The sequence below is a fragment of the Orycteropus afer genome, unplaced genomic scaffold (genome assembly GCF_000298275.1).
Source record: "Orycteropus afer afer isolate SDZICR_OR568_19922 unplaced genomic scaffold, OryAfe1.0 scaffold00376, whole genome shotgun sequence".
In the NCBI taxonomy this organism is placed as follows: Eukaryota; Metazoa; Chordata; class Mammalia; order Tubulidentata; family Orycteropodidae; genus Orycteropus; species Orycteropus afer.
This window is the reverse complement of record NW_006921963.1, coordinates 614067-626376: the sequence shown is the minus strand read 5'-3', so window position 1 is coordinate 626376 and position 12310 is coordinate 614067. Positions and strand designations below refer to the sequence as shown.

The window sequence follows — 12310 nt, the reverse complement described above, 5'->3', positions numbered from 1 at the left end:
TAAGTCCCCCCCAACCACCACCCTACCCTTTGGCCACCACCAGAGTGGAACCTGACATTTTCTGAATAAGGTGTTTGAAGCTCCAAGGGTTTGCATTTGATGGGTTTTCTGTCCCGGAAAACTTTTCCTATCTTTCTCCTGTCCACCCAGAGAATTTCTACCAAGTCCTTCAAAACACAGTCCAAAGTATCATCTCTTCAGTGCCCTCACCATGTACCTTCCCCCTCCCCCAGGTGAACTCTCCCCTGATTGCACAGCCCTTCCAGTGCATAACTATCACAGTGGTCATCCTTCCCTACTGCAATTACTGCTTCACCCATCTACCTTTCCTTGAAGATCCTCAAGTCTCTGAGAGTACGGCCCACCTCACACTCATCTTCATATCCCCAGTGCCTGGCAACACAGGACCAGGGCAGAGGCCATGTTCGATAAATCAGTGATCTTAATAAACCCACATCCTGTCTATGAACTACTGATCTGAACTTGATTCTGAGTGGGTGTGACCTATTGACTCTGCAGCCCTACACTGTGCCCAGGGCTAAGAGGCGGTCAACAAACGTAAAGGAAAGCAGGTTTCACGTGTCAGCTTTGACAGTTTTCCTCCTGCCTCTCTGACGGCCCCTTCAACAACAGGTCCTCTCCCTCCTCCAATCTTCTAACTTTTGCCTTCCCCCAAGAACCCGGCCTTGGGCTTCTGACCCTCTCTACACAATATGCTTCTGGCTTCAATCATCCCCCGTCTGCGGAATCCACACTTACACAACTAGTCCTCAATGTGCCGTATTTTCAACTATCTGTAAGACTTCCCCTCTTAGACAGCCTACGACCCCAGCCCCACATGTTCAAACTAAATGCACGATCTTCTCTGCCCCTTGTGCTCCACACACTACTCCCCATTTCCAATGAGCCAATTTTATCTGCTAGCCCCAACACTTTCTCCACCAATCCAGGCTGAAACCCGGCTGTTCCCATTACCACGCCCATCTCCTGAGTTCTCCTTAATAATCTGTCCCCACATACTCTAAAACGTCTCCTGGCGTCACCCTTTCCTGCCTCCATACCCATAACAGCCCTCTCCCGGTATCTTCTCTCTGATTCATCCATGTCCCTATCAGACCCATTATTATAAAACACTGTTGTCATGAAATCGGTCCCTGCACAATTCAAGAAGCCTCAAGTCGATCCTTACTCATGCTGCCTAAGGCCACACTTTGACAGACTTTCAAGGGCCCCTCTCCTCTTCCCAACCACCTACATTTCTTTTCTTCTCTCCAAAGCAGAGGTCCCTTGCTCATCCAGGAGCTATTTCAGCCCCTAGGGGGCATCTGGTAATGTCTGAAACCACACTTCACTGTCACAACTGAAGGGGAAGGGGGCATCTGGTAATGTCTGAAACCACACTTCACTGTCACAACTGAAGGGGAAGGGGGAGGAACGTGTGCTACTGGCATCTAAGGGGTCAGAAGCCAGGATGCCGCTCACCCTCCTACAGTGCTCAGGACAGACCCTCACTGCAAAGAATTATCCTGACCCAAAATTGTAACAGCGTCGAGATTAAGAACTCGGCTCCAAATCATTCCTCCGTAGCAAAGAGCCCAGTACTTCCCTGTCCCTGGCCTGTGCCATGCCTATGGCTTTGCTTAGAATATCTTCCCAACAACCTGGAATGACATCTCTCTTCCCCTATTTATCTTCAAATCCAATTCTAAGTCTCTGTCACGCAGATTTACATACCATCTCTAGACCCATCATCCACTTGTGGTGGGCTGCATGTTGCTGTGATGCTAGAAGCTAGCCACCAGTTTGCAAGTATCAGGAGGACCCATGATGAACAGGTTTCAGTGGAGCTTCTAGACTAACACGGACTAGGAAGAAAAGTCTGCTGAGCTACTTCCAAAAATCAGCCAATGGAGAACCTAGAGTCACAACAAAAATTGTCCCATATAGTGCTGGAAGATGAATCCCCTAGGTTGAAAAGCAAAAACCAAACCCAACTCATTGCCATCGAGTTGGTTCTGACTCATTGTGACCCTCACTGGGTTTCCAAGGCTGTACATTTTTACAGAAGTACACTACCCCATTTTCTTTCCAGAGCAGCTGGTGGGTTTGAACCACTGACCTTCTGTTTAACAACCAAATGCTTTATCCACTACGCCACCAGAGCTCCTTCTCTAGGTTGAAAGATGCTCAAAATACACAGTGGTCACAGCAATGAACTCGGGTGCACTGACAACTGTGAAGATCACAGGACCAGGCAACGTCACGTTCTATTGTACATGGGTCGCCAACAGCAACTAACGACTAACACAGACCGATGACTTCCAAATGTTTATCTCCAGATACAATCAACCTACTGAACTCCAGACACCCTTATCCAACTGTCTACTAGACATCCACTGAATGTCCTAGTTAACACACCTGGAACTGAACCCTTGATCTCCCCCAAAACTCCAAAAGAAAACCAAACTCACTGCCATCGAGTCGATTCCAACTCACAGCGACCCCTATTGGGTTTCTGAAGTGGTAAATCTTTACAGAAGTAGAATGTCCCATCTTCATTCCGAGGAGTGGCTGGTGGGTTTGAACCGCCAACCTTCTGGTTAGCAGTCAAATGCCTTAGGCACTGCACCACCAGAGCTCCTTCCCCCAAAACTGGCATTCCTCATATAAGTACACAGCATCACAGCAATCACCCACATACTCAAGCCACACACCTGGGGATTATTCTTGATACTGCCCTTTTCCTCAGAGCCTTCCCACAAATCAATCTACAAGCAAATCCAAGGGCTTCAACCTCCCAGGTACACGATATCTCAACTCAGTCTACTCCATCTCCATGCACCACTCCTACTCAGTCTCCCTGCTTCCATTCTATTCACTACACAGCACCCAGAATGATCATTTTACACTTTAATGAGCTCAAGCCAGAACTCTGCCTACAGAGTTATTCTACAGAGTTAGAATAAAACTCCTAACCCTGGCTTACAAGGTCCTGTACAACCCAGCTGCTATCCTCATCTATTCCACTCTTGTCCTAGTCCTTCAGGGTATAAACACAGCCTTTCAGGCCTTCCAGTGTACCCCCAGCTCTTTCCCTCCAGAAATGGTGACCTCAAAGAACAAGATACCCACCAAACCAAAACTAAACCCACTGCTATGAGTCGATTCTGACTCACAACGACCCCCACTGGGTTTCTGAAGCAGTAAATCTTTACAGTAATTGCCCAGTCTTGCTTCTCCAGAGTGGCTGGTGGGTTTGAACCATCAGGATACCCACCAGAACCTGTGAATGTGGCCATATTTGGAAAAGGGGCCTTTGCAGATGTAATTAATATCCTGAGATGAGATCATCCCAGATTATCCAGATAGGCCCTAAATCCAATAAAACAAAAAGCAAACTCACTGCCAGATTAGACTCATAATGACCCCTCCTTGGGTTTCCGAGGTGGTACCCAACCAGTGGCTGATGGGTTTGAACCGTTAGACTTCTGGTTAGCAGCCAAATGCTTTAAGCACTATGCTACCAGAGGTCCTTATAGAGACATGCAAAGGTGAGACACAGAGAGAAGAAAAGAGAGCCACGTGAAGATGGGGCCAGAGATCAGAGTGACACAGCCCCAAGCCAAGGACTGCCGACAGCCACTACAAGCTGGAAGAGGCAAGGAATGGAATTCCCCACAATCCTGCTGACACCTTGATTTCAGACTCCTGGCCTCTCAAATTTTGACAACAGATTTCTGTTGTTTTAAGCCACTAACTTTGTAGCAGTTTGTTACAGAAACCTCAGGGAACTAACAGAGCATACACACCATTCCCTGTCTGGCCACACCAATCATTCTCTCTCACACACTTATCTTTTCCTTTTTGGCTCAGAACCTTCAACTTCATACTCACCAGTATTTACTGGTTAACAGTTGTCTCTCCCCACAACAAAAGATCCATGAGGGCAGGGACCACAAGGCCTAGTGTGTTTACCACTCTCTACCCAATGACTAGCACACCATCTGCCATGGAGTTGAGAGGTCAATAAATTCGGAGGAGTTCAGCTATTGACAATGAATGAATGAATGAATCTACTTATGCTTCAGCTCACACTGATTTTGCCCTTTCTGAACTCCCACGGATCTTTCCTGGTCAAGGACAGTTTAAATAGCTTTCCTATAAGCAGGTAAATTCTGCAAAGGCAAGAACCTTGCCCTACAATCTTCATTAATCCCTCATTCCCAACTTTATCTTCCATTCCTAACCCTGGCTTAACTAGCCCCTTAACACAGAAGTGCTCAGTTAAGTATGGTTTTAGTCAGCAAACATCAGTATCTCATAACTCAGTCTTACGTATTTTCATTCCCCAACTGGTCCTCTTGGACAATTTCTTAACATTTCCTTTGATTCCCCTTTACCACCAGGTAAAAAAAAAAAAACTCAACCCACTGCCATCGAGTCAATTCCAACTCATAGCAACCCCCATTCAAGTTTCCAAGGCTGTAAATCTTTATGAAAGTAGATTGCCTCATCTTTCTCCTGTGAGCAGCTGGTGAGTTTGAACTGCTGACCTTCTGGTTAACAGTCAAATGCCTTACCCACTATGCCACCAGAGCTCCTTTACCACCCGCTAACGAGCTACATGTCAGTAAAGACTCACACTTACTGGAGAAAGACCCCTATGTTTAAAAAGAGTAGACAGTAGGCATAACTAGGTAAAACAAAACTGACCTGTCTGCAAAATGAAAAACAAGGACAGATACCAGTAAGAGGAAGCACAACGTCAGGAGTGGGGCCAGGCCCTGGCACGCACCCTGATGGGTCAGAGGCTCCTGTCCTCCACGACCTATTGCAGGGGGTCTGCACAGCCTCCCCTTACTTTGCACACTCCCTTGACTCAGCAATCCACTTCTAAGATCCATTCCCTAGAAAAGATGAATTGACATGTGTGATAGGATGTTCAGTGTAGCACTGGCTATGATTGCTACATACGTTACACAGGCTACATATCCATCAAAAGGGTTCTACACAGTGGGTAAGAAGGATGAGGCACACTCGCATATGGCAACAAAGAAACAAGGGAAGTGATGCTACCTATAATGTAATTTAAACTCAGGAATGGGGGGAGAGGCGGAGGCAGGTTACAGAACTACATGTAAAGGATAAGCCATCAATGTAAAATTCATTAAGCGTATTTATATGTAACAGTCTGAAAGGATGGTTTTTTAAAGGAAGCACCTAATCTGAAGAGCAATGGCATATACGTGAAGCCAGCCATGGCTGACCTTATGCTGAGGACAATTCAGGACCACAACCTCAGAGAGGAAAACGCTCACTTCCCAGCACGTCCACGCTGCTCACCATGCTCTCTGTTGGGATCTGTCACCTCAGGGGCTATACCAGCAGGCGACCGCAGACCTGGGATTTGGTATGTGCACCAACCACACAGGGGTGTACAGGAGTGTGACGAGTGGCAGCCAGAACTTCCGGTTGGTCCCCTAGCCTTTAGGCAGTGGGTGAGCCTCAATCCCCTCACACAGGAAGGCTGGGCACTGTGCAGAACATGTTACGTCCCCTTCCAAGTTTAACATTACATGATTGTATCACCTCTTCTCTCTGAAAGATTTGGCATTTTGCTCAAAATTAAGTGTCAGTGTTTGACAGACAAGAGAAGAGACATACTTTCTCCTCTGTACTCTGTCACAAATCAAAACCTACAAACTTTCATTTTTTTCTATTTTTCAAATCAATTTCAGGGACACCCTGAAGTCAGAGCAGTTCATGAGAAACACTGTGAATTATCAATACACTAAACAGCTTCATACATACCAGGAAAATTATCACAAGTTTGCAGCATAAAACCAGAGGTCCCCAGCATGAGTCCCTGAAAAGGAAGGTGTGAACCCAACCAAGCCAAGAGGCGTGGGGGCGTGGTGACAGGTGTGCCTCACAACCACCTTCCTGGTGGTCGACTCTCTTTATGCTCAAAACAGCACTCACCAAATGTAGCTGTAATCAAATATTTTGCAGAAAAAATAAAAAAAACATCAATCCTTCACAGGGTCACCAGGCTCACCCAAACAAAGGGGGGGGGATAATCATATTCCTCTCCAGCTCTAGATTTTCCACTTCCAAAGCATGAAGTTCAATCCAGCACAGCCCACAAAGCCCTTCATAACCTGCCTACAACACACCTCCCCCAGGCTTTCTGCACCCCCACAGTGCTCTGTGTCTCACTGCTCCCCCAAACCACAAACCCTGTTGTGCCACTTCCACCTCTTCCCTGTGAATTTCATCCTTCAGAACACAGCTCAAAACGCACCCTCCCTATGACGTTTGACTGGTGCTTTGGAGCCTGATATTCAAAGGGCAGTCCTTGCAGGGGCAGCACCAGCAGCGCCTGAGAGCTCATCGGAAACAGACGCTCAGGCTCAACCCAGCTCTGCCCAATCCCCATCTGCTCCGTCACCAGATCTCCAGGTGAATTACGTGCCCAAGAAGTGTGAGAAGCCAGGCCAGCCTAGGGAACCTCTCCAGGTAGTCTGTTCGCATTTCTGTCTCCCCCACCAGACTTCACAGGCAGGCAGTCCTTCCCCAAATCAATCTCCACAGGCAGCGAAGTTCCTGGCACATGGGAGGCAGGCGAGGCGAGGCAGGCACTGCTGCTGGGCCGCCCAAGAGCCAACCTCAAACCCCTTCTCCTTCACTCATCTCCTCTATTACTCACTGCCGTCAAGTCGATCCAACTCATAGCGACCCCTTCTTGGGTTTCTGAAGCGGTTACCTCTAGAGAAATAGACTGCCCAATCTTCCTTCCGAGGAATGGCTGGTGGGTGTGAACTGCCAACCTTCTGATTAGCAGTCAAATGACTTAATCTCCTTAACCTCCTCTATTAAGGCAGGAAAACCCAAATACCCACTTCCAGTCTCCATGGCAGCCAGGAGTGGCCAAGTGACAAGTGATAGTCAAGAGGAGGTCAGCAGAAGGCTGCTGAGGGGGCTTCTGGAAGAACCTGTGTTCCCTCTTTACTCCCAGGACAACAGAGTGGAAGCACAGAAAGGGTCTGTGTCCTTGTTGGGCCCACCAAGCCACTGCATGGTGCTAGAGCTGCCTACCTCCAGACTTACAGTGAGAGCCACCTCAACATCCTTTCGGTTTCAGGCACTCTCAGCAGGGCGTCCCCTTCTGAGCAGAAGGCATTCCTCACTGGGAGGTGAATGAATAACCGGAGAATGACATCTAATCAAGGTTCAGAAGACCACATGTCTTAAAAACAGGGCTTCTAAGAATCTGTTCAACTTTGCCAAAGTATGCCTATAAATCAGTCTGTGCTCTGCTGGAATTAGTGACCCATTTCTTTTCACAGCTTCAAAATGGATAAAAATGTAAAGCAACCTCTTACAAAGCAGTGGAAATGTTCACACACAAAGATACTGTAGAAACTGATCTTCACATTTTAGAAAAGAGGGAAAAACCAAACTCAAACCCCGGGCTCTGCCCTTGAAAAGTTTGCGATTGCTGAGGCTGACACAGTGACTTCTGGTGGCATAGTGGGTAAGGCATTTGGCTGCTAACCAGGCCAGTGGTTTAAACCCACCAGCTACTCCATGGGAGGAAGATGAGGTAATCTACTTTCACAAAGATTTATAGCCTTGGAAACCCAATGGGGGTCACTGAGTCAGAATCGACTAAATGGCAGTGGGTTTGGTTTTTGGATTAGAAGCCGAGGGAAAAACAGGACTTCCTGCAGCCAGTGCTGCCATTCTCCTCCCCCTCTTATTCTGAGATGGATCTGATTTTATTTCCCCCAGTCTCCAGTGATCAAACAACAATGTTGTCGTTTTTTTCCTTTTTGAGGAAAATAGAGCTGAGCATTAACTACTGCTCCTGCAATAAAAACAAATATAAATAAAATATATGAAAAGGGGAAAGGTACAACCCGGCAACGTTGCTCCTTAGCAAGATCCTAATCAAGTACAGACTGCTTAGCCAGATCGCCACTTAACAATTTAATCAAATCATGTTTTGTTTTTTACTTAAATAATGTATCTTATAAACAAACAATACTACCAATGGAAAACCAGTGCCACCTGCCATAGGTGGAAGACAAATGTAAAAACAAATCCAACATAAAGATAACAACCTTACTGAACTGTAGCTATTGTTGCCTGCCAAAGCCAAAGGGTGTTTTTGTTTTTGTTTTTTAGGGAACAAACAGGAGGTGTCCAGGACAGGGGTTGCAAAGAGGTGTTAAAGACAGGCTGGCTACCTTCCAGGGCATGATCAGGACCAAAGGACAACAGAAAGAGGACCCATCTTCTGGTGGTGTGATTACATTCTACTTAATGCCAAATCCACATCTCACCTAAAAGTACCCAAACCCACCACTGTCAATTGGATTCTGACTCATGGTGACCCTCGTTAGGTTTCCAAGGCTGTAAATCTTTGCAGAAGTAGATTGCTTTATGTTCCTCCCACAGAGCAGCTGGTGGATTTGAACTGCAGACCTTCTGGTTAACATCCAAATGCATGATTCACTATAGCACCAGAGCTCCTTAGAGCATCCCTCACATGAAGTCAAATCATCATCGCCTTTTGCTTGGAATAAAGGCTCAATTCCCTGTGCAGCCTACATGACCCTCCCTCCACTATCTAGCCCCAGCCCTCCACTTTTTCTATCACGCACCCTTTTACTAGACAGCCAGTTACACAGCAGACAGCAAACTCCAGCCCAAGGGCTACACCCAGCCCACTGCTTGCTTGTATAGCCCATGAGCCAAGAAGGTTTTGTGCAAATGAGTATTTACAATTAAGTTGATGGGTTTTGTTGGTGTTGTACACCATCAAGTGGATTCCAACTCACAGTGACCCTACAGGGCAGAGAATTCCCTCATGGGGTTTCTGAGGCTGTAATCTTAATAGGAGCAAATTATCAGATCTTTTCTCCCACGGAGCTGCTGGTGGGTTCAAATCGCCCTTTCAGGTTAGCAGCAAGCACTTAACCATTGTGCCACCAGGGCTCCTAATTTGATGACAGGGAGCATTAATTTTGAACCCCAATTAAGAAAATGTTATCTCCTCTCCCACAAAGAACTCCACTCTTCTTGTTGTTACTTGCCTTCTAGTAGATTTCAACTCACGATAACCCCATACGTGCAGAATATAACTGTTTTCATTTGCTGAAAGTGATGAGGACTTGAAGCACTTACTGATGACGAGCAAAGACTATAGCCTTCAGTATGGGTTATACCTCAACATAAAGAAAACAAAAATCCTCACAACTGAACTAATAAGCAATGTCATGATAAACAGAGAAAATACTAAAGTTGTCAAGAATTTCATTTTACTTGGATCCACAATTAACACCCATGGAAGCAGCAGCCAAGAATCACATGACATATTGCATTGGGCAAGTCTGCGGCAAACAACCTCTTCAAAGTGTTAAAGGGCAAAGATGTCACTTTGAAGACTAAGGTGCACCTGACCCAAGCCCGTGGTATTTTCAACTGCCTCATAAAACCAAAAAACCAAACTCACTGCCGTCAAGTCAGATCCGACTCACAGCCACCCCTCCTTGGGTTTCCGAGGCAGTATCACTACGGAAATAGATTGCCCAATCTTCCTTCCAAGGAGTGGCTGGTGGATTTGAACCATCAGCCTTCTGGTCGGCAGTCAAATGCCTTAGGTGCTACGCCACCAGAGCTCCTAGGCAGGTGAAATATGCCTATGACAATGAGTAAGGAAGAACGAAGAAGTGATGCATTTGAATTATGATGCTGGTGAAAAGTACTGAATATACCACGGACTGCCAGAAGAATGAAAGACTTCCAAGAATGTCTTGGAAGTAGTACAGCTGGAATGCTCCCTGGAAGCAAGGATGGCAAGCCTTTGTACTTTGGACATGTCATCAGGAGGGACCAGTCCTTGGAGAAGAACATCATGCTTGGTAAAGTAGGTCAGCAAAAAAGAGAAAGATCTTCAATGAGACAGACTGACACAGTGACTGCAACAATGGCCTCAAACACAGAAAGGACTGAGAGGCTGGCCCAGGACTGGGCAGCATTTCGTTGGGCTGCACACAGGGTTGCTGTGAGTCAGAACCAACTTGACGGCACCTAACCACCACCACCCAGGGTTTTCAAGGCTGGGGCCTTTCAGAAACAGATGGCCAGACCTGTCTTCCAAGGTGTCTGTATGGGTTTGAATCGCCAACCTAGCAGTACAGCACTTAACCATTTGTGCCACCAAAACCTATGCTATAAAATACTGTACTTGCTTATTATATTTTTAATTTAGTTAATTTTAAAACAGGGGAAATTTGTGTTCTCTCTTGTTATATAAACACTTATCCTCAATTTTGCATTTTGCCCAACAAGGCCTAAAAATATTACTTTGCTGACCTCAGAGTTACCCAGTTCCTCAAGTGCACTAAGTTCATTCCCAATCTCAGGGTCCTCACACTTACTGTTCCCTACACCTGGGACACACTTCCCTCAGACCTCCCCATGGCTAGCTCTTTCTATGGTCCCTCAAGTCACATTTCAAATGCCACCTCTGCTCAAAGACTGTCTTAATCCCTGCCTCTAATCTTAGGCAGCCTGCCAGGAATAGCAGGAGGATATGGAATGTGTGGCTAATTGTCTCCATGAACAACTGTCTCCTTTGCAATTAGACCAGAACTGCATAGTGCCCCACTACCAATACTCAACATCTTGATAAAACATTCTACAGAAGAACCCTGATGAAAAGGGGGAAAACGCAGATCAGAATTTCAAATTCTCATGGACTCTAGACTTCCTGGAGACATGGAGGGTGGATGAACCTCCTGAAACTATTGCCCTGAGATGATCTTTAAACCTTAAACCAAAAATATCCCTTAGAGTTTTCTAAAAATTAACAACAGATTACCTTAACTAGTAAAAAACATCTGCCTTGAGTATTATGCTAGTTTAGTTACCATCTATGAGACTGGAGCCCTGGTGACACAGTGGTTAAAGCATTTGGCTGCTAATCAGAAAGTCAGCGGTTCAAATCCACCAGTCGCTCCAGGAGAGACTGAAAAGGCAGTCTGCTTTCCATAAAGATTTACATCCTTGAAAACTCTATGGGCTCATACTAGTTAGAATCAAGCGATGGCAGTGGGTTTGTCCCGTCCCCCACCCCATGTGGGCTTAAACTGACAACAGTAACTAGAAAGATTAGATAGGAACCTTAGGGGGAAGTTTATGTTAATGGCAGAGGAACAATTCAGAAGAGTGAGAATGGTTGCACAACTCCAAGTATGTAATCAATGTCACTGAATTGTACATGGAGAAACTGTTCAATTGATGTATGTTTAAAATTAAATTAAAAAAAGAAAAAAAAAAAGAAGTTGCCCACCGGCACATCCATCCCAGCGGCTACTTTCTTCATACCACTGACATTAGCTTGTTAACTTAATAGCAGCAAATACACGTGGTACTAGGCACAGGTGAAACATTTTACATACTAGTATGCTGACCTACTGCCTCGGAAACCCAAGGAGGGGTCGCTATGAGTCGGGTCCGGCTCGAAGGCACATAACAAGGAAAGAACAGGGAAAAAAAAAAAAAAAAAGGCTAATTTCATTGGGTTCCACCTAACATACCAACTTCGAAACTCACAACAACCTTAAGGCAGGTACCAGGTGAAGAAACTATGGCACAGAGTGATTGATTAACTTGCCCAAGATCGCACAGCCATGAAGCAGCAGAAACAAAATTTGAAGCCAGGCTCCATACTCATACTCCAATCCCCGAGAATGTAAGCTCCATGAAGACGGACGGGCTTGTTCACTGTGGTATCTGAGTGCCTACCACAGGGCCTGGCTCATAGTAAGCGCTCAATAAATGGGATGAATGAACGAACGACTGAATGACTGAACCTCCCTTACGATGAACAGAGTCTCTTCCCGACCGACCAATGCAGTCCACGCAGCCGGGAGGACAGGAGCGAAGGGAGGCTCGGCCGCGCGGGGGCCCCCAGGGACTTGGCGCAGGGCCCCCTCCTCGCGCAGCGGCGCCGCAGGGCTCACCTTGAAGTCGCGGCTGTGCTGCGGTGTGTACTCGAGGGTCCAAAGGGCCCGAACCAGGTGCGCCAGCTGCTCGGTGACCTCGCCCTGGCCCTGCGCGCCACGGCCTGCGGGCTGCTCGGGGTCAGGCGAGGGCTCGGGGGGCCCCGCCCGGTACTGGCCCAGCGCCAGGTACTCGGCGAAGAGCTCGGTGTTGCTGAGGCACTGCAGCGTGGCGTTCATGAAGCACGTGTTGCCGTGGTTCCGGAGCCCCGCCACCCCGGGCACCGGCTCGGAGG

The 12310-nt window shown here is 46.9% G+C and overlaps 1 protein-coding gene across 1 annotated transcript in view; it reads right to left on the bottom strand.

Annotated features, from left to right (window-relative positions):
- The window catches only part of USP31 (ubiquitin specific peptidase 31), a 148956-nt gene that overhangs the window by 135973 nt on the left and 673 nt on the right, over window positions 1-12310 (bottom strand). Inside the window, exon 2 of the mRNA XM_007953193.2 lies at window positions 12036-12302. Coding sequence (XP_007951384.1) covers window positions 12036-12302 — 267 coding nt within the window. The remainder of the gene's footprint in view (window positions 1-12035; window positions 12303-12310) is intronic.